The sequence below is a fragment of the Gobio gobio genome, assembly GCF_949357685.1.
Source record: "Gobio gobio genome assembly, chromosome: 4".
Classification (NCBI taxonomy): Eukaryota; Metazoa; Chordata; class Actinopteri; order Cypriniformes; family Gobionidae; genus Gobio; species Gobio gobio.
Genome location: NC_137100.1, coordinates 53,711,628 through 53,735,205, shown reverse-complemented (window position 1 = coordinate 53,735,205; position 23,578 = coordinate 53,711,628). Strand labels below are relative to the sequence as shown.

Here is a 23,578-nt window from a genome sequence, read left to right as displayed (position 1 = left end):
ACAGAAGCAAGCCACAACACAGCGGAAGCAAGCCACAACACAACGGAAACAAACCACAACACAACGGAAACAAACCACAACACAACGAAATCAAGCCACAACACAACGGAATCAAGCCACAACACAACGGAAGCAAGCCACAACACAGCGGAAACAAACCACAACACAACGGAAACAAACCACAACACAACGAAATCAAGCCACAACACAACGAAATCAAGCCATAACACAACGGAAACAAACCACAACACAACAGAAACAAACCACAACACAACGAAATCAAGCCACAAAACAACGGAATCAAGCCACAACACAACAGAAGCAAGCCACAACACAGCGGAAGCAAGCCACAACACAACGGAAACAAACCACAACACAACGAAATTAAGCCTCAACACACCGGAAGCAAGCCACAACACAACGGAATCAAGCCACAACACAACGGAAGCAAGCCACAACACAGCGGAAGCAAGCCACAACACAACGGAAACAAACCACAACACAACGGAAACAAACCACAACACAACGAAATCAAGCCACAACACAACGGAATCAAGCCACAACACAACGGAAGCAAGCCACAACACAGCGGAAGCAAGCCACAACACAACGGAAACAAACCACAACACAACGGAAACAAACCACAACACAACGAAATCAAGCCACAACACAACGGAATCAAGCCACAACACAACAGAAGCAAGCCACAACACAACGAAATCAAGCCACAACACAACGGAATCAAGCCACAACACAGCGGAAGCAACACACAACACAGCGGAAGCAAGCCACAACACAACGGAAACAAACCACAACACAACGGAAACAAACCACAACACAACGAAATCAAGCCACAACACAACGGAATCAAGCCACAACACAACGGAAGCAAGCCACAACACAGCGGAAGCAAGCCACAACACAACGGAAACGAACCACAACACAACGGAAACAAACCACAACACACCGGAAGCAAGCCACAACACAACGGAATCAAGCCACAACACAACGGAAGCAAGCCACAACACAGCGGAAGCAAGCCACAACACAACGGAAACAAACCACAACACAACGGAAACAAACCACAACACAACGAAATCAAGCCACAACACAACGGAATCAAGCCACAACACAACGGAAGCAAGCCACAACACAGCGGAAGCAAGCCACAACACAACGGAAACAAACCACAACACAACGGAAACAAACCACAACACAACGGAATCAAGCCACAACACAACGGAATCAAGCCACAACACAACGGAAGCAAGCCACAACACAACGAAATCAAGCCACAACACAACGGAAACAAGCCACAACACAACGGAAGCAAGCCACAACACAGCGGAAGCAAGCCACAACACAACAAACCACAACACAATGGAAACAAACCACAACACAACTAAATCAAGCCACAACACAACGGAATCAAGCCACAACACAACGGAAGCAAGCCACAACACAGCGGAAGCAAGCCACAACACAGCGGAAACAAACCACAACACAACGGAAACAAACCACAACACAACGAAATCAAGCCACAACACAACGGAAGCAAGCCACAACACAACGGAAACAAACCACAACACAACGGAAACAAGCCACATCACAACGGAATCAAGCCACAACACAACGGAATCAAGCCACAACACAAAGAAAAAGCCACAACACAACGAATAGAGCCACAACACAACGAAAAAGCCACAACATAAATAAATCCAGCCACAACACAAAGAAAAAGCCACAACACAACGAATAGAGCCACAACACAACGGAATCAAGCCACAACACAACGGAATCAAGCCACAACACAACGGAAACAAGCCACAACACAAAGAAAAAGCCACAACACAACGAAATCTAGCCACAACACAACGAAAAGGCCACAAGACAACGAAATAGAGCCACAACACAACGAAAAGGCCACAACACAACGGAAACAAGCCACAACAGAACGAAAACAAGCCACAACACAACGGAATCAAGCCACAACACAACGGAAACAAGCCACAACACAAAGAAAAAGCCACAACACAACGAAATCTAGCCACAACACAACGAAAAGGCCACAAGACAACGAAATAGAGCCACAACACAACGAAAAGGCCACAACACAACGGAAACAAGCCACAACAGAACGAAAACAAGCCACAACACATCGAAATCAAGCCACAACACAACGAAAAAGCCACAACACAACGAAATAGAGCCACAACACAACGAAAAGGCCACAACACAATGGAAACAAGCCACAACAGAATGAAAACAAGCCACAACACAACGAAATCAAGCCACAACACAACGAAATCAAGCCACAACACAACGGAAATGCTCCTGACCACTAGGGGGCACTCGAAGCACTGTAAAGTTGCCACTGTTCTATAGAATCGGCAATCTTACAAAGATATCAATACCACAATTAGTTTTAACAGTATGTAGGCTAACCATTGTTTATCGACATTAAATATTAATTCAAAATCACCTACATGCATTATAGCTGAATATTTATGCTCGAGAATGCTTTGACCCGATACCACGGCGCTAAGGGAACATCTGCCAATTCCACCAAGTGGTTGAAACGTATAATTTGCATGAATTAAAATTACTTTTAACATTTAAAAACAGACATGTTAAAATTCCAAAGCTTGATTGTATTGGTAAAACTGACTTAGTAATGCACAACACAACATTAGAATTAAAAAAAAAAAAAAAAAAAAAAAAAGTTACTTTAATTCATATAAATTATATGATTCAACTTGGTGGAATTGGCAGACGTTCCCTTAGCCTGTGGCAGTGGGTCAAAGCGTTCTCGAGTATAAATATGCAGCTCGATCATTCAAATATACTACCAGGTTTTTACTGATGCAAAGCTTAATGCTAATCGCTGAAGTAACCCTTTAAGTCATCATGGCAATGATGTTGTAAACAGAAAATTTTAGTAAGTGATTTACTAACTCCAAAAACGAATACAATTTACTGCAGTTTCCAGCAGAAATGACCAGTAGTGGCAGTAAAACACCAACAACTTTGATGCTTTTCGTGCCACGAGATCTTGTGGGATTAAATGTGACGAGATTTCTCGTTGAGTCTCGCGATATCGCCATGACAGAGCGTGAGAGTGAAATTAGCATAGAATATGCCACCGCTACATTTACATTACATCATCCACTCTCATTTAGCTTTTTTAATAGAAATGAAAACCATTTAATTAAATTGGAAAACGGTGGCTTCAATTGTGAACTATTGTAAACGTCTGCTCTGTGTGCGACTGCATCTGAACGGGACGAGAGTAAGGTGAGATGATTGACAGGACCATGGTGGAAGATTTGTGCGCAACAGAGCCTGATAAATGTCTTATCTAGAATGCGCACTCAGAACCGCCGTATATACAGAGTATGTGCGATCACGTACAGTAAGGTCTGAAGAGACACATGTGAAATCATACAGGAGAGAACCAAGTCATGATTAGTTAAAGCATTTCAAAATGCACCTGCACACTATTTTTCTAGTCATGAATTTTGTCATTGAGGATTTCTTAAAAATGCTGTGCAAAAATCTTGTCTCGTACTCATGAACCCAATCTCGTGTCTTGTCTCGTCTCATGAGCTAAGTGTCTCGTCACACCCCTATTTCCAACCTGTTAGATCAAATATTTAAAATGTACTGTGTAAATGTGAAATGATTACAATATAAATATATATTCAAAACTTTTTTAATCGATTGACAGCACTATTTGCAGTAAAATAGGACTGCAACACTATACTTCCTGGCCCTGTGTGCTGTGTTGTGATCATAATATGAAAGAGTGGAAAGCAGGAAATTGACAGTTCTCTTCCCATTTGATATCATCTTTTAGTCCTTCTAGGATAGCTTTGATTCTAGTTAAGCCAACATCTTGATTCTTGTTAAACCTATATTAACCGTGTATGGGCTTCAGCTCCCCAGTCAAAGAATCTTTCCCTTGTCTAATGGGCCTTGAGAAAAGAGTAGACATGCATTTTGAGATGCTTAGTCTTTGAAAGCATCAAGGTAAAGTGCTAAAAGATATAAACGCAGATCCTTCTGACAGCGCCAAGCAGGCATTCTTTGGCAGTAGAGGATAAGATCGTTTAGCCTGCATGACTAGCATCTGCTAATGGGATTTTCTTAGGTGTGCAATATTGACTGGGTTCTCTTGTTTTGACATAAATAGTATTGCGATATTTTGGGGTTTGACTATCACTTAACTAATGCATCAAGCTTTATCTTTGCAGTAAGCAATAAGCATTTTGCTGATCAGGCATCATATGTGAAATATATATCTGGCATATACTCGACTCCGGAGTGGCTCAGCAAGTCCTCCACATAAGTGTCTTGAAAGCATTGTTACTGCAAGCCTCTTAACTGCCTCCATCAGTATTTGTCATGTCTATAACTGCCTCCCTTTTTGGATCTTTTTTTATTTTCTTCATGTAGCCTACCACCATCTTGATGAGAGGCATCCGCCCCATGCTTCATTCCCGTAATGGCCTCGGTTGACTGTATATCATACGCTGGGTGATTTAATCTGCCACTTTGCAGTTAATGCACAGAAAGTGACTCAAATTTCATGGCTTCTGGAGTCAACCACTGCTTTATTGTTATTAGCGTCATGCTATTGCCACCACCTCTGAATGCAATAAGCATAAAGAGGCTATTCTTCCAGACGAACGTCAAAGGGAATGCGAGGGACAAGCTGTGCATGGTTTGTATGAAATTTTTAAACTTGAATAGGGGATTCACATCCCTGGCATGACTGCCGCTTGCCGCTGATTGAATTGGGGAAGGGTAATGCAGCCTGCCTGCAAAGTTGAGCCTACTGCAACATGCTAAGTGCAGAAAGCTTGTTACACAAGTGCTTGTTTTTCCTCATGACTTTTCTTTTTTTTTAGTCAACACAATTTACAGTTCACCTGAATTTGATTAGCTGACCCTGCGGTTTGTTTATGTTGCGTTTCCAAGGTCGATTGGTGTTCCGAGTCTACGACTACGGTTCATAGAGCAGGGCCGTGTAAACAGCTGGCTTGTATTCTGTAATTCGATTTGAAATCTACTGTCGTAAATTTAATTTAATGATGGTAATGTGATATTCCTAACTCAATTCATTTCATTTGCTTGCTGTTGATTTGTTATTCACTGGAGGATTTTTTTTCTTCCTCAACTTCACTTTTCCTTTCCGTCTCCCTTGTAAAGCTTGATTTCTTGTTTAAATGAAAAGTGTCTGTTTAATTTCAGTAGGTTGCATATTTGAAATACAACCTGAGTGGTCAACATGATTTATCCCTTTGAGCGCTGTTATCACTACAGTGAATTACAGGTTACAGTTAGAATCAACTGTGTAATAGTTATTCAAATTAGGGCTGGATAGAAATATATATATATTTTTTTTTTCACGAAGAGTTCACGTATATACAAAAAGACTCACTAACTTTTTGTTTAATTAGTCTGATTAATTGTTCACTGAATTAACTCAATTCATCAGTATGGTTACTGGAAAAACATCAACTTCTGATGATGAAATAGTTTAATAGATTACAGGATGAATAGGTGGAATATTATGTAATATTATTTATATATTAAATATTAAAAATAGAAAATATATATATTTTTAAGGAAAAAATGTATTTCCACCACTGTCTGTCTATCTTTCTTTCTTCATCCATATACATTTTTTTGCAGTTGAAAACAGAGGTGATGAAGTCATAGCTTTTGAGAGTTTTACTTGAATAACAGTATTGACATAGCTGCTTAGCTGAAAAGACTCAAATTGCCCATCTGAAATCAGTCATGTGCTAATGCAGCCTCCAGTGTAACCACGCCGTTGTTTTCCTGCTCTTAGACCTTCCACACTTCTTTTTTTCTCTCTATCCCTTTCTTTTCCTCAAGGGGGCTTATTATACACTTCTGGAGCTCTATAAGGAGGCAGGGAAGCTCTCAGTGGGAAACCTGAAAGCCCAGTTTGCGGCTGTGGTAAGTCTGCAGGAGCATCTGCTGCCCGCGGCTGGGTTGGAGCTCTGACACGTGGGTCTGGAAAACTATTCCAGAGCCACTGTAGTTCAGATGAATGCCAGCGGATTAACATATCTGCTAACACGGCGGAGAAAGGCAGGGCTGCTGGATGAGGGGAAAAAAAGACCTGAAATGCTTGTGTCCGCATTCAAATCTACTAGCGTGAAATGCAGCAGCATATGGTAGGCGAGGGGACACACGTGCTGCAGCCAGATACATCACACTTGAGTCTTTTGTCTTTCCCGTTTCTGCCTCTCGGTCTTTTCAACTGATTCCATCCTTCTATCTGTTTCTTTTTTTTCCTGTTGCTCTCTGCATCTTACCCTCATTTGTGTCAAACGTGCATGCAAAGTGGCTTATGCAAATACTCATGTACACACGCATGTAAAACCATATGGATTTCTCGTAGTACGATAAGAGATGGCACACAGCACGTACCCCACGCACACGCGCACAAAGAGAGAGAGATTTCTCAGCGCCCCTCCCCTTTTTCCTCTCTTCCTGGCCTGACACAGCCCTTGGATCTATTCCCAGAGCTGACCCCTTAGTGGGGACATTGATGTAGGCTTGCTAATGATGAGAAATGGAACCATAATGCCGGCTGTTAAACCTCGGGGGCGCACAACAAATGTGCTTCCGAGACCCGGCATTTGTCTCTGAATAGATTAGGTCCTAGCTGTGGTAACCTTATATTTAATCTCTCTACCTCTCTCTCTACCTCCCTCTCTCCCTTCGCTGAGCCAGTAGCTGTTCCTCATGATAAATAATACTTTATCATCCTCTGCCGCAGGCGCAGCCAGACTGCTTAACTGTTGCCGTTCCGTGAAGAACAATGCGATGCTTTTGTCTTTACGCGTGTCATAATTTATCCGCACCTGGGATGACGATGCTGGATCTTTAGCATTCCCTTCCACATTTACATGCCACGCTAGTCCCATGAGCATTTTACCTGGGCATCCAATTTGGATGTTCTCCATATGGAATGATAGCATTCCAGCCGGCATGAATAATGTGAAGAATTTAGAACACATGTTGTTCAATTGAGTTCGCCTTGTCGTCTTGTTAGTGCGTTCAGTAGTAGGAAAATGAGAGCAAGTTATATTAAGTCTCTCTGAGGAGTTTTTTTTTCCATCCAATCATTGTGAACACCTTTTTTCTGTGACATTGTTCTGAAAGCTCTCAGAAAGCGAGATCATATCCTTGTTATTCTCCTCAGAAAAAAAGAGCGGCAACGACTCGGAAATCTGATAAATTGGCGCCACAACATATTAAATTATCAATGCACATGAAAAATTCATTCTAGAATGCCTTTCACACTTTCTGAGTCAGTGCGCAATTTACTTTTATCTTGTTAAGGCAGGGAAATTTTATTATGGAAAAATAATGCCACTGTTTTTTTTTTTTTCTCCCTAGACTCTCTCTTTCGCTCCTAGATTCTCTCTCTGATCCATTTTAAATGGTTGCAGTAATGGTGCAGAAAAATAGGATGAAAATGAGAAATCGCTCATGAGTAGTTATAAATATTCATGTGAACGATAACTATGTTAGGCTGCTTTTCTGAGCTCTTGTTGTGAAAGTCTGTCCCCACCACGGAAATGTCTCATATTGGTGGTTCTTGCTTAGCCTCAAAGTTCTTGCAAAGTTCTAAAAGACTGTGGTTCTGAAATGTTTACATTTCCAAATGCCGTACTTGTCGAGAGTGCATTTATTACCAAACACGATTGGTGGAATGTGCTGTATAATCTTGCGCATTCTTTAGCCAACAGGCCGAGCGACTTCAAAAGGCATAATTTTGTAGCCATGTGGTCAAACACTTTCAATGATTAAAGAAAATTTGTGTAAGCGCTTTGATAAATCACTTCCTGTATTTGCAGAACAGATATCTGGAATGGCTTCTATCATGGACTTTCAGACGCTGATTTGAGTGATTTATAGCCACAATTTTAAATAACGCTCTGTGCCCCACGCATTTATTATAGGCCTATATTTATTTATTTATTTGCGCACAAGTTGAAGTGAATGTCCTTTCGTAACAACACATTTTGAATAAGTCCTTCCAAACACACACATTTCATTATTTTGAATGACACAAACAGAAACCATGTAAAGTAGATACAAAGTTGTTTGGGAGAGTACAGAAATGGCCATGTTGACCTCATCTGTCAGCGAAGAAAAGTAAAAATAAGGGGAAAGTGATAGGAGGTTTAAAAAGACAGAATTTATACATGAATTTGATTCTGTCATTATTTACATTATTTTAAAATCATATGCTGGGGGGTCGGGGTTAGTGGAACATGAATGAAGAAATGTCATGCTCTTCCTTTTCCAGTCATTTGTAAAGCTCCAAAAAGGGAAAAACACCTTGAAGTCCCCTTTAAGACAAGTCATTTCAATCTCTGGCCATCTTTGAAATGCCTCTCGGCTATGCAAGTGCAGCTCTCTTTGAATGGGATAACATCAAATTCTAAAAAAAAAATATTGCCAAGCTTACAATTAAATTTCATATATGAAATCTGTCAACAAATGTCTCATAATTTTGGTTTCTAAATGCTTGAATCATGACAAAAAACGGCATTTTTCAGCCTGGACAAAGCTAATGCGCATGCACAATCCTAAACGCGGGTCTCAGAACAGTGCCTGTTTCTATAGCAACAAGAGCTTCTAACAGCTGCGGCAGTGACGCAATGACTTTACTAATCAACGTTTGGCTCTTTCATTTAGAAGGCGGGGCTTATTCGCCATTTTGGGCATTTCACTTTCTCCCATTCATAAGTAATCGGAGTGCACCGTCTTCCTATATATAAAAATCTTTGATCTAACGCAGCAAGCAATTTCGCGTTTAAAAGAAGCCTTAATAGCCGTCCAAACACAGCCCTGGCGTCTAGGCTAAAACAAGGCAAAATGTGGGCTGTTAGTAAAAATGTAATAGATGTCTAAACATAGCCCATGAATAGTCATTAATTACAAAGAAATGGAAGCAAACACCTTGTAATCACCGTTGACTTTGCTTACATGATGGAATATCACCCATCTCGTAAGTTATTTTGGCAAAGACGAAATGTAACCAAATTCAAAGTTATTTTGGCTAGAAGTGGGTTACCCATAGTCGGACTATATATTGGGTCTATAGTTAACTGAGACAATGAAATTGTGGCTATTGCTTACTGGCAAGTCTCCTGGTACCTTATTTGCGTTTTCACTGATATTCTCGCCCTCTAGTGAGCTGTTAATGTGCAACTTGATTTGAACTTGTGAACCAAATCAGTCTGATTTCTGAACAAATCGTTCTTTTGAGCTGTTGATTCGTTTCACAAGTCAGACTGCTTCAAGTGCTAGTTACCTGCTGGCCAAGAATATCAACTAATAACAACTTAAAATTTGGTCTGTTCTATGTACAAAGCTATTGTATGTCTTTCGGAGACTTGGAAAAAATATTTGTGCTTTTTTGCTTCATTCTTAATGCACATGGTCACAATGAATTCATATGGAAAAAAGCAATGACATTTCTCCTTTTTCGCATTCCGCAGACGAAGGAATGTCGTATGGTTTGGAATGACATGAGGGTGAGTAAATAATGACAGAATTGTCCTTTTTCAGTGAACTATCCCTTTAAACCTTCCTCCCTTATGCTGATCTGCCATGTTTGGTGATGCAAATTGCTGTAACTTGCCCAAGGTGTTCCATCATCAGAGGGGCATAATTATCTTCGGCAACAACCAATATTGGATTGTTAAGCCTGAGGATGAGATGCCCAATGAGGCCTGCACTCTCTCTCACTGTCTGTCTCTCTCTTGGTTGAGCTCTGACAGATGAATCTACAGGGAAAGATAGCTGAAAGGCAACCTGAGGCAATTGGAGCGTCTTTCTCTCACTCTGCCTTTTTTCTCCCTTTCTTTCTCCATCTCTATCCCTAGCTTGGTCTCGCCTCTTTCTTTCTGTTTTGTGGTGGTGCTTTTTGTTGCGAACCAGCTTGCGCTGTCCAATCATTCTTTCAAGCTTTACATGACTTTGAATTTCCAGTTCTGTCCTTCATTCCGTAGATCTGGTCTACCCATGATAATAGATAGCCTGGGGAAAGTTAAAATCGTTCTTCTGTCATCAGATGTGCCTAGCAGCAAAAACAGATCTATAGACAGATTTTCCAAGAGTTCCCTTGGCAAAGTGAAAACCTATTATTGGCTCAGTGCTATGGTTAGTGCCATAACATCATTTTGCATCTTCACAAACATATTCTGTGCAGGGCCTTTCAGAGATGATGAAATTTCAGTGTTTAGAACAATGATTCGCAAAGATGAGTTGTGTCTATTCGTCCATTGTCCACCCTTGCTTAACTCAAAGGCCTCAAGTTGTTGTTGGTGCTGAGGTTTTTTAATGAATTATATTTGTATGAGGCTGTAGCCATTGACAAGATTGAATTTATATTCTTAGTGCAATAAACTAATCAGGATAAAAGATAGAATGACTAGGGATGGCAGACGCGAAACAGACGTTTCGGGGCTTTGCCGAGATCCCGAAGCGCAGATGTTTCGAAACACTGCTCCGAACTGTGATTCGAAACACCCATGTCACGTGACTATGGCTAAATGAAGCTTCAAAGTGTTTCATCAGGTGGCGCCTGTCGAAACTGCGTTGATTAAAGGGGGCGGGAACAAATCACACAGTCACACATCTGTATGAAACTAATTCCCCACAGTTTAAAAATGAAGTTAATCCATGTTCACCTCGTGGGTTTTTGTGAGAGGAGAGTGATTTTGTGATAGCAGTGATTTTGTGATAGCAGTGAGATTTATAGTGCGCTTTGGTTAGTTATATTTAGGCTAGATTTAAATTAGATATATTGACTGATAGGTGTAGACAGTGACATATAGTTAGGATAGATATAGTGACACATTCATAGAAGCTAAGTTAGATAGTGACAGATAGATAGCACAGCATAAGTTAGATATATAGAATTATATAGATATAGATTCATAGGTGATATATAGATAGATATATTAATAGAATATATCAAAATGGAGGCTCCACGCAAGAGATGCCGTACATCTGTGGTGTGGGAGCATTTCCATTTGGAAACACCAAATAAAGTGAGATGTGTGTATTGTGATAGGCAGCTAGCCTTCTGCAACAATACATCATCCATGATGCGCCATTTGAGGAGCACTCATCCTGCCATTTTGGAGGGTGCAGAGGATGGTAACATTCCCACTGTACCTAGGCCTGCTACTGACACTGCTGGGCCATCTAAGCAAGGTATGCATTGTTTGAAATATAATTCAGATAAAATCACAAAGGTTTGGGACACTGTTTTAGAAAGTCTGTAGTTTTAAAGGTAAACCACCCCAAAAAAGTAATGTCCCAATCACAACTCCCAATTGTCTTAATCGTGCTTCACTGTGAATATTTCAATATAACTCTTAACAAACTTGTTTGTTTAGAAAGGTTTCCAAATAATGAACCAGTACTTTTAATAGCAGTGCACTATCTCTATATTTTTTTTCACTGTATCTTTGTGAAAGATGGTTTCATGTTTTATCTTTTTATTTTAAAAGGTAGACAGAGGGAATTGGATGAGGCTCTTGTCAACATGGTGGTGAAGGATCTGCAGCCCTTCACCGTCGTGGAGGATGAGGGTTTCATGGCCTTTGTGAACAAGCTTGATCCAAGCTATGTTCTCCCATCCCGGAGGGCGCTTAAAACTATGGTGACCGAAAGGTACAACAAAACCAAGGAGAAGACAATGGAGGACCTAAAAAAGGCAGAATTTGTTAGCCTTACGGCTGACATGTGGTCCTCCCTTAATATGGATGGATACCTTGGTGTAACTTGCCACTACATAACACCAGAAGCAAAGCTGGCAACTGTTGTACTGGGTGTAAGGAGGTTTTACCAAACCCACACAGCCCAGCATCTCATGGAGGCTAAATCCTTGTTAATGGCTGAGTGGGGAATACAATCCAAAGTTGTATGTATGGTGACTGACAATGCATCCAACATGGTCCTAAGTGCCCAGCTGCTCAAACTTCGCCATGTGCCATGTTTTGCCCATACATTGAATTTGATTGTGAAGAAGGCACTAGATCAAACGGCAGTCATCAGTGACATACGGCAGAAAGCCAGAAAGATTGTGGGGTTGTTTAGATCCAGCTGCAAAGCAAAGGACAAGCTTGTGGAGATGCAGGGTTTGATGGCCAGACCAACTCTGAAACTGATCCAGGAGGTTGAGACAAGATGGAACAGCACATACGACATGATGCAACGCTTGTATGATCAACGAGAGCCAGTGGGTGCTGCCCTTTCAAATTTAAAAAGTGATATTGCTCCGCTGACAAGTTTGGAGTATGAAATTATTGAAGATTCATTGTCAATACTGAAACCATTTAAACTAGCAACAACAGAGTTGTCAGAGGAAAAGAGAGTGTCAGCTTCAAAACTTATACCTCTGTACAGGATGTTGCAGCACAAGCTTAGACAGAAAAAAGGACATGTACCACAAGAATCAACTGTACAATTAGGTAGGCCACAATGACCATTCTACCCATTATTTGGCTATACATGTCATATTGTTGTGATTAATATATATTCATATGGTTTTCTCCTGTTTTGCACAGGCTCACACCTGCAAGACGGTCTGCACTCCAGATGTGGGGAGTATGAGACCTTCAGAGCCTTGGGGCTTGCTACACTGCTGGACCCAAGGTTCAAAAATGTGGCTTTTGGGAATTCCACCAACGCCCAGGAAGCTGAAAAAAACCTCACACTGGAGTGCGCTTCACTGATGCGTTCAAACACAGCAACTCCTGGTGAGCAGTCTCAGTCTTCATCTAACTTTATGGAGATGGGTAATCTGAATAATTATGAACCATTATACTTCATATATGCAGTCAGTTTATGCTTTGTAAGTAATTGTTGTTTTAATTGTCATTCAGAGCCACAAATGTCAACATCAGGCCCATCATCATCATCATCATCATCAACAACAACAACAACAACACCAGCAGAAACCCAGGACAGTTTATGGGAACTGTTTGATAGTCGTATCCGTGAAACCCAGACGACACACAGTACTACAGCTGATGCAACCGTAGAAGTGAAGAAGTACCTGAAAGATGCGTTTTTGCCCAGAACGCATGATCCATTAATTTATTGGAAAGAGAGAGCAGTAATTTTCCCTCATTTGTGTGTACTTGCAAAAAAATATTTGTGCATGCCAGCAACAAGTGTCCCTTGTGAGAGGATTTTTTCAAAGGCTGGAGAAATTATATGTAAAAAAAGAAGTCGGCTGAGTCCTTCAACAGCAGAGCAATTAATATTTTTGAATAAAAATGTTTTGTGACAAATGTGACACATTGTGGCTTTATTTATTTTATTAATGTTCATTTTGTATAACAAACAAAATATATATACTTCTTTACAATGACGAGGCTACAGGTTACAAAACCAAGATCATGTAGTTGTCAGACAGATGTTAAAAACAATTTTTTTACATGGATCATTGTCAAGGTATTTCAGATCAATACATGCAAATAACCACTAGATGGCGCCGTAGAGACGGGTGTCAGATTGATTCGAAGCTTCGAAACAATATGGCACATTTGCTTCAACTGCTTCAGTGCTTCACGAAGCCTCGGTCTGCCCATCACTAAGAATGACCATTGTTACCTTATTCATGATCTCTCAGTCTATCTGCGGGTTGTCTCCATTCCATGTACTGTTTTTCTCTGAATGCCTGATGGTTTTAATAGGAAGTGTGTAGGAAAGGGGATGACCTATAATCACAATCAGCTGGTAAATAATTACAAGCTTTGCATTCCATGCAAAAACTTCCTAGAAGTACCGCAGACATTGCATGCTTTATGGGGCAGGCTACACTATTTAGCCACTGGTCAAAACAAAACAAGAACATTGGTTGCTTAGTTTGCAACACTGTTTTAGTGTTTAAAAGATGCCATTCATTTGGTTCTTATTAAGGCCAGCCGCAGCTTAAATCCCTTGGTGAGAAATTGCTTTGATTCAGTCAAGCTGTATTGCATTGTCTGCACAGTTTATAGGTCAAGCCCTCAATAAAACACAAGATGTGCTATTCTTCTTTCTGATAACATTTAAGAAAGAATTCTTTTTAGAAATTGTGCCCTTTACTCTTGGTCTTTGACACTTTTGCCCATTAATTTGATTTGACTGCTGAACAAATCTGATCTCACCGAATTGACCCACTTGCAGAATAGATTCAGACTTATCATCCTTTTCCAACACAGATTCAGAAACTGTCGGACCCTATTTCATCTAGTTGTGACCAGATTAAATTGTTACAAGGGCAATAACGGTGCTTTTGAGTGAATATTTCAATTGCTCAAATTCTTGTTTTCTCTAATAGTATTTTCGTTTATATATAATATAATAGCCGGTAAATTAGGTGAATAAAACCACACTGGATCACGTAGGCCATATAATGAAGATAACAGTTTAACATTTAAGGTATTTTTTAAAGTCAAGTTGGCAAAAATAATCTAGCTGGCAGTCTTTGGGTCTGTAAAGGTTGAATATCCCTGTGTTTGTGGTCACCTCACTGGAATTTTACAATAATAGTAGGCTACAATAATACTTTGGCATCTATGGAAAGGTTTAGGAGAAAATGTAATAATTTGTTGCCTGAAATTGAAAGTTGTATGTGACATTTGTCTTCTAGAGTGAAAATTTTTTTTTCTTAAAAGAAAAAAAAAAGGGCAATAACGGTGCTTTTGAGTGAATATTTCAATTGCTCAAATTCTTGTTTTCTCTAATAGTATTTTCGTTTATATATAATATAATAGCCGGCAAATTAGGTGAATAAAACCACAATGGATCACGTAGGCCATTTAATGAAGATAACAGTTTAACATTTAAGGTATTTTTTAAAGTCAAGTTGGCAAAAATAATCTAGCTGGCAGTCTTTGGGTCTGTAAAGGTTGAATATCCCTGTGTTTGTGGTCACCTCACTGGAATTTTACAATAATAGTAGGCTACAATAATACTTTGGCATCTATGGAAAGGTTTAGGAGAAAATGTAATAATTTGTTGCCTGGAATTGAAAGTCGTATGTGACATTTGTCTTCTAGAGTGAAATATTTCTTAAAAGAAAAAAAAAAGGCTGGTGTAAACTCCGCCTCTCATACATCGATTGCTTTGGTCTTGTCCTGTGCATGTTTTTTTTTTAACACACCCAGCGGAGTGGCCGCTTGAAGCGCACTTCAGCGCGCGCTCACTGAACACTCGCTCCCGTATGTGCCTGGAGAGCCTCGCGCAGCGAAGGCGCTGGACGCGCTCAATTCGTGTGGGGACTTTTAAAACCTTTCAGATACGTCGAAAACGAATGGATTCGCTCACTTATTCGAGATAAACGAGATTACCAAGAGCTCAAATCCATGGAATGTTGTTCTGCGGTGTTTTTGGCTGTGAAAGCGAGCGGTACTTCTGCTGGGAATCTATTGTTAATGATCTGTCATAGGAGCTTCCACGACTTGGGATTCATATCTATCGCCTTCACCTTACCCTGACTAAAAACCTGATTCTATTCACCTGAGCGAGGAATGTATGACTCATGCTGAACAGATATCAATCTGTCTGATCTGTCGTTGAAAATATCCCCCGCTTCTGACAGCTTTCGCCACCGCAGTCGTTAAAAACGTTCCTCTGAAGATTTATTGTTGGGACAGGTTCGTATTTCTTGTCCGCCTTCAGTCGGTGGCGATCTACGCGAGCTCGGCGGAGAGAAAATATCTGCCGTACGCTTTCATACGGCATATACTGGATGTAACGGAATTGCATTTATTTGTAACCTTTGCCAATTCTTCTCCGATGGAAGCGAATCTAATTCGGTAAGGATATGTTTTCCATAAAGAATGAGCCTACGATAATGAATGTGTCTTGAATGCCCCTGAAACCTTATTTTGCCGGAAATAATTTCATCACAATCTTTTTGAAATGCTGTTTTAAGAAAAAAAAGGGGGGGAAAGAGGAATGAAAACCACACCGCGTTTGTCTGAAGACTTATGAATAAGGCTTGAACCAAATAGCGGTTCAGGTTTTGTTCTAGAGATTGAATGTGTTATTTCCCTCACGCGCTGATATCACAAGCAATTTACTACGTGAAGTCATTGAGTTTCATTCGGTTTAATGCCATTATTGTGTATGTGCGCTTTGTGTTTTGCAGCTTTGTTGTGTTTTTTATTCAGAAGCAAACGATAAAAAAAACTATAGTCTTTCTGTCTATACAGAGTATAGCCTACATCTCTCAAGATCTGGCTTTTTGTATTGAGATTCTTTTTTTATTATATAAATTTACTTAATTTGTTGCGCTTGCTTTGCATATGGGTCACTGACATGACGCTTTATTTATTTATCGTCTATATATATTTAATTATTCAGTAATACAAATTTCTTTGATGCACATGTTTTCAATTTCAGAATTAAAATTAATTTTGGCATTTTTGTTGGGGTTTAAGTCAAAGTGTCTAGTTGGTGTAACCGTCTGGGGGTTGTTTTATTTATTTATTTGATTTTTTTGTTTATTTATATACAAATATATATATATTTTAATTTAAATCTTAAGAACTTAGTTTGCCATTTACCTTTTATTGCTATTTCTTAATAATAAGAACATAATAAAAAATAAGCAGTCATGCCATAATGAATATACTAATCTGAAAAACTTTGGTCCACCAGTGTGGTACAAGTCAGTGTGGTATTACCAACCTGGAGGAAGCCATTTTGTTGTCATGTGATTTAAAATAAAATAAAATAAAAATATATATATGATCAACCCCTTTATACCCTGATGATTGTTTCAAGGTCATAACAATATCACATATTTGACCTTTTTATGAAGAAGAGCTTTTTGTTCAGATCAAATAGAGCAATGGAATCAATTCTTTATTTTTAAAAACAAAAACTTTTTGACGTTGCTTACACTCATGTCTTAAAGGTGCGAGGAAAATAGTTGTTAGTTGTTTTTCGCCTGGTTACACCTCTTCATTTCTATAGGCATTATGTCAGTCAGCAGTTTGATTGAATATGCTCTAAACGTTTAATGTACATACTTTGTAAAGATGTCATTTCTAAGAACTTTTCATCTCCTTTTTATTATCTTCTTTTTTGTCATTGACCCTTTGACTTTCTTTCCGTCTTTACACATACGGTTTACATTTGTCAGGCTCTGGCATTGTATATCGAGTTGCATTCATTTCATGTTGCATAGGATCTGGACTCTGCCTCATCAACCGTTCAAGGTTACCCATAAGTCCTTTGCATATAAGCTGTGCCTTGGTTGTTTGAGCTTCCAGAGCCTGCCATTTTGATGTCAAATCTACACCTTGACCAATTGTTATAGTTGGCTACATGTCTGGATAGGAAATTTGTACATGGGAACAAATATGAGACGGCTTGAGTTTTAGCTTATTTTGAGTTAAGAGAATGCATAAAACCTCACAGACTTGCATATGGTGATGTAAACAGTTTGCCTCAGGCTGGGCAGAGCATAGATCAGAGATTATGGTGGTTTGTTGTCTGTCAGCATTAGCACTTTGAATGAGATTTGCATAGAGGATTTGCATTCGGGACCATTTAAGATACTCGCCGCCACCTTCACAAATCATGTTTATGACTTGCACTGCATCATTTTACATTGCGGGTGTGTTATGTGTGGATCTAGGATAATTATATGTTACTCGCATTGCATAATGTTTTATGAACATTTCATGTTAATGCAGCAAATTGATTGTGCATTGCTCAGCCAAGATTTACAGCTTTTACATCCAAAAGTTATAAGAAGATATACTCGCATAAGAGATTCTCCTCTCTGAACTGTCAAGGACTGTTGGTTGTGAGGTCACAGAATTAACTTGGGGAAGAGCACATATGGTTGAAATTTCTGAAGATTGGTGGGTGAATATGTGTATTTTTGTCAAAAAAGATTTCTACTTTCATTACACCATGTAGCAAGACTTTCATAGACTATTTGCGATATGAAATGGCAAGTAAGTGAGGCAGAATTGCAGTGACTGTTAAAGCGATGCCCATTCACCTTCACCTTCCTCTCCGACAAATCGAATGTATATTTCTTCTTTTTTTTCCCATGGCCAGAGGCTAATCTTTAATCTTGTGCAGATGCAGCTCTGGAATTAGCTTGCAAACGCTCCCTCGTTCGTATCTTCAAACCCTCCACTTATCAGGCGCGGAGAGCAGATATGGCGGGGGCCTGGCTCGCAGTCCTGATAAGAGGGTGAGGAAAAATCTGCCAGCTATTTGTAATATAAGAGTCGAGGCAGATCACAGCCTAGCCTGATATGACAGACCTTCCGGCACGAAGCTAACATCTTGAGTCCTCTTAGTCCGAAGAGAAATAAATGGAGTTTTGTAAGAGTAAGACGTGACAAATGTAGACAAGCACGGAGCAGGAAGGGAAATGTATGTTTTCGCCTAATCTACATAATGGCTTGATTTATTCGGCCGTAAACTGGGTTCATTAATGTTGGTGATTAGGGAGATTTGTGTGTGTGTGTGTGTTATTGTTAATGTTATCAAGGGTGTTACCATGTACATTGGCTATCATATAAGATAAACTACCATGAATGTGGATGTTATTCCTGTAAAGATATGAAATTGAACTTAAAACTTTATTGTTATATTAATTATATTATATTAATTATATTTCTCTGGAAATTGGTGATATTTCTGTGATTATTTTGACTAAGCTGACTGATACCCCTTAGGAATTGCTTGCACTCTTAAAAATACAGGTTCTTTATTGGCATCTATGGTTACATGAAGAGCCTTTAACATTCATGACCCTTTCCATTCCCCAAATACTTCTTTATAGTGGAAAAATGTTCTTTAGATTTTTAAAATGGTTCTTTTAAGACCTGCCCTTCACTAAAAGGTTATTTGGGAAACTGAAAATAGTTATTCTATGGCATTACTGTGAAAAAACACTTTGTTTTTAAGAGTGTTCTAATAAAACCCATTTAAAGTATTTTGCCATTGTCAATAAAGAAGATTTTTTTGTTGTTGTGACTTTTAGATGCACAGCAAACAGAGAACAAAAATTATATTATATTTATTATATTATATTATATTATTATTTAAGGTGACGTAGTTACATTGTACTTACTAAACAAGTACTGAGTAATATTAATTAACTTAGTTACTGTTAGGGTTATGTATAATTTACTGTTATTACTATCATAAGTACACATAGTAACATGTCAAATAAAGTGTTACCTATTATATTATATTATTCTAGTAAAAGGTGATATTTATGTGAGGCTATACTCTATACTTTTTGTAGAATGTAACCTTTGCTATAAGTAAAACGCATTGAGTTTTGAGATGGCCAGACAATGGACTGCCATTACAATATAGGCCATTCTTCCCATTATTTGTCTTTTCCCCCGTCTTATCACTTTACTCTTGGTAAAGCCCTCTGCTTTGTGATGTCCCATCGTCTTTTTTTTTCTCCTGTCATTTTTTTCTTCTAAATGTCAAACCCTCACACACGCTTTCATACGAGCACACAACAGCAACGTGCCAAGGCCTTTTGAATACCTCCAGGTATTGCTGAAATCATAGGTCAGTGACTCACTGGCAGGGTGAGCTGGATTTCAAGCTGGCTGCACACAGCGGATGCAGCTGAACGGGGCCCGGTGCACACGGAGACGCTAAAGCTGGATGTCAGGGAGTTATTCCTCTCTGCTTGGGTCACGCTGGCCGGCTGTGCTGTTGCTGTTATTTTGTCAAAGCCTTGCAGATTAACCACAGCCACTACACTTCAAACACAGAGGCAGGCGGATGAATAATTCCAAGACCTCTCCCTTTAATCTTGTGTGATCCCGTTCCAATTAGCCATTGTGTATGGGTGCATAGTGCCCTGCTTTTTTGTGCAACGAAAGAATGGCGCACCAAAGGCGTCCTGTCTCTTTTGTGCAGGGTGTCTCTTTCTCTAGCTTGAATGTGTTTTATCTGGAGTATATGTTGAGTGTGTGAAAGTGGGTCTGTTTGCAGGCCTGACAGCGTCTCTAGGTTCTTGAGTGAGTATCGAGATTTAAGCTACGTCCACATTAATCCGGGTAAATTTAAAAACGCATCTTTCATCCACACTGAGACGGTAAAAACTGAGCTACTTGAAGACCTAGTCTCCCAAGTGGATGCAACTGAAAACGCTGTGACTTTTAGTCACTCATATTGGACCCATGTATATTTACACCTCAATAGTGTTGCTTTGTACAATCCTCATATTGCATTCATGCAAAGATGACCGTTTTCTAATATATCCATATTAATGTGGATATAGCCCTAGACTGATTCTAGAACAAATGAAGATTTTATTTGTCCCAAATGTGGCTTTTTCCTGCATTCCTCAACGCTGTGCTTTCCGGTCAGGCACTTGTGTGTCTTTTGTCACCTTTATAGCTTAAATGTGCCTTGTGTGATGTGGAAAATCATGGAAGCCCACAACCCAGACATGCCATTTACCAGCTGTTCTTTCCCTCTAATAATAGAGGAAAGAGACCGAAAAGGAGAGGAAGGAAGAGTAAAACTGCACGCCACCTGAGATAAGTGCCATATTGGTATAATTCACAGTTATACTGCTTGAGAAATTCATTGCTGAAGCTATTTGCTCATTTGTAACTATCTCACACCTGCTTTAGGATGTTGGGAGTGGAGATAAGTTGATCTAGAAAGGATGTGAAGTACAGTATGCCCCCTAGGAGGTGCTTACTAGCAAAAACCATTTAAAGCGTTTTGCCCTTGTGTAAATAATGACGATTGTGGTGCTTGTTGTGACTTTAAGATTTCCCAATTAGATTTATAAAGCTTCTTCTGATTTTAATGTGGCTGATAAAGTGGACAATCTTTCATATGTAAGTGTTCCAGGAAGTTTTGTGAAAAATGTCTCTCTCTTAGCTGGAGGTCTCCAAGGCTTTTACAGATTCTAAGTCAGATGTGCAGTGATTGTTTCAGATTTACCGCCTTCCCTTCCTTTCAGGGCATCTGCGTTCTACCATTCACTGCTCTCATATTTCCTTCTAAGCCCTTTCACTGGCACTGGATTAAATCCTTGTTTAATCTGGTCCCTTAGCCGCTTTCTCTCCTTACTAAGCAGATTTGCGAAGGAAGGTTTCATTAGATGTGTTTTTTTTCCTTCTTCCAGGGATGTGTAGAATTATACGACGGGTGGTCCGCAAGGGTAAGGAGAGTAAGAAATGGGAGATGAATGCAGACTGAGAAAGAAGGCGCAAAAGTGAGGGAAAGAAGAGAAGGTTAAAGATGGCGAAAGGGCAAAGAGAAAGCGAAAATCGGAAGGGGAGGGTGAACGAAAGATGGCCAACATTAAAACCATAAGGCCTCTTTGTTAGTGTGGGGCTGACAAGCTGCCGTTCACATTAGGGTAATTAACACCGCCACAGATTGCACAACAGCTGTGCAGTTTAGCACTGTGGCAACATCAGAGAGCTGAGAGAGAGCCTGTGCAAACAGTGGCCTGTGCTGGGCTAGTTAGACTACCACTATTTAGATAGGTGCTCAAACCGCACTGTAGGACGTGACGTCCGCCAAGCACCGTGTGCGGTCAAGCTTGGCTCGACAAGCCACCAGCTATTTGTGTAGTAGGTTTTTCTTTCTATGAATTTGACTTTATCCAGTTTGGTATCCAACTAGTCTTCATTGTAGATCATTTTTCTTTAATGCATCTAACAGTTATGTAAAGCCAGGAAATATCAGGGAATTTTAGTCATTGAAATGAGTACAATTGTAGAAAGGAGACGGTTTGACAGATTTTTTTTTTTCAATATTCATGCTTTTCAACTTGATCTGTTCTTAAATATTCAATGTACAGATAAATAGCGCCATCTGGTTATCCTTTAAAAATAACACCGAACTATGCCATTGTTTACAGGTAAAGTTATGTAATATTTTAACGCTACTTGCATCAATTATTTGACTCGTTGTTATTATTCAATGCAATATTAAAGCAAATTCATCACATTCAGAGGTGTTCCAGTTCTTAAACAGTGATATTACTATTGATAACACTATTGAAAACAGTATTAATAGTGCAGTAAGCGATTTCTGAGAAACACTGTTGATATTTGAAATACACCCAAACAAACACATCCCTCACTTCATTGCTCCGCCCACAAAATGCACAAGCATGCAATGCGGTGGATGTCTCTCTATCATAGAGCTCAAGTTGGGGTGCTCGGTCCGATCCACTTTCAACAGTGTTTCGTTTTTATTTTTTGGTTTATTACATTTCTCTACCATTTTCGCTTTTCTATTGTGTTCTGCCCATATGAATATGTAGACTTTTTGATGTTACATTAGATTGTTCAGATAGGCCTATTGGTTTCTGGATTCCTGTAACACCCATGCATTAAGGATTTTTGAGAGCACTAGAGAATATATAGATCTTTGTAGAATCAAAATGATTGGAACTTTTATGTGTACATTGTAGAACTATATAAAGAAATTAAAACCGTGCACTGTTTTTAGAAACTCAGCATACGTTTGCCCTTGAAGAACATATGTATTTTGTTAGCTATATATAGCATTTCATTGTATTGTGCCTTGAGGGGTTGAGAAGGTAGATTCTGGAAATCCTCAGATCTCAGCCTCATGCGATCTGAAGAGTTTAGCAGCTCCTCTGAACTGTGTTTGCCAAACTGAGTGGACTGTCGGCAAGGCTTTGGGCATGCCTCATATAATTTCAGTGCCCTCATTTTGATCTTCTTGGCAAAGCCTCGTCTCGCTCCCGCAAAAACAAATTATATGTGAGAACACAAGTGGCCTGCTCATGTTTCTGTTTCTTCTTGATTATATTTAATGTGTACTGTTTTCATTTTCCAGCTCCCTGTGTTTATCCCTCATGTTTTTCCTGGGCACCGATGCCCAACATCTGGATTTGGGTTGTGCACGTCAAGAAAAATGTCCTACACGCATGCGCAACAATTATTAGTACATTAAATTGTACTGTAAATATCGGATGAGGGCTTGTTATGCTGTTTTCAGTGTAAACCAACCAAACCCAGTGTTTCTCTGAGGTGTGGAACATTGTCAAAACTGTCAGGGTTCGGTTCACTCTTCCACGCGTGTTCTTTCAACGTGACTTTTGGTATGCTGTACAGAATTCCAAATCCACTTGTAAGAAGTTTTCAGTTTCATACTTGAGCAGATATAAAAGCTTTATTGAATTAAATGACCTGTGCTAGAGAGCTTGTTGATTGTTCCATTAGATAAGCCAAACATTGAGAAGATGGATTGTAGATAGATTGCTAATGAAAAACTGAACTTTCAGTTGTGCACACACATGCATGTTTGTAATTCTGCTTTGTCTCATACTTCCTGTGCTGCTCTCCGCAGGGTTATCTTGTTAAATTTCAGCGAGGGAGTGCTGACTTTTCTGTCCACCCCCTCTCCGTACACCGGGTGCAGAGTGCAGCGGTAATAATCCAACAAGTGACAGCCAGCTATAATGGGAAGGGAAGGCAGACGAAGACGGAGAGGTGTCGGGAGCATAAGGAGC

The 23,578-nt window shown here is 39.7% G+C and overlaps 2 protein-coding genes across 15 annotated transcripts in view; both read left to right on the top strand.

Moving 5' to 3' along the window:
* Positions 1-23,578, top strand: part of fbrsl1 (fibrosin-like 1) — a 403,049-nt gene that overhangs the window by 326,480 nt on the left and 52,991 nt on the right. The window lies entirely within an intron of this gene.
* LOC307125605 (E3 SUMO-protein ligase ZBED1-like) lies at positions 11,121-13,368 on the top strand. Its single transcript, XM_079815596.1, has 4 exons — positions 11,121-11,277; positions 11,577-12,539; positions 12,636-12,827; positions 12,954-13,368. The coding sequence occupies exons 1-4, from the start codon at positions 11,166-11,168 to the stop codon at positions 13,358-13,360; spliced, it is 1,674 nt and encodes a 557-aa protein (XP_079671722.1). The 5' UTR covers positions 11,121-11,165; the 3' UTR covers positions 13,361-13,368.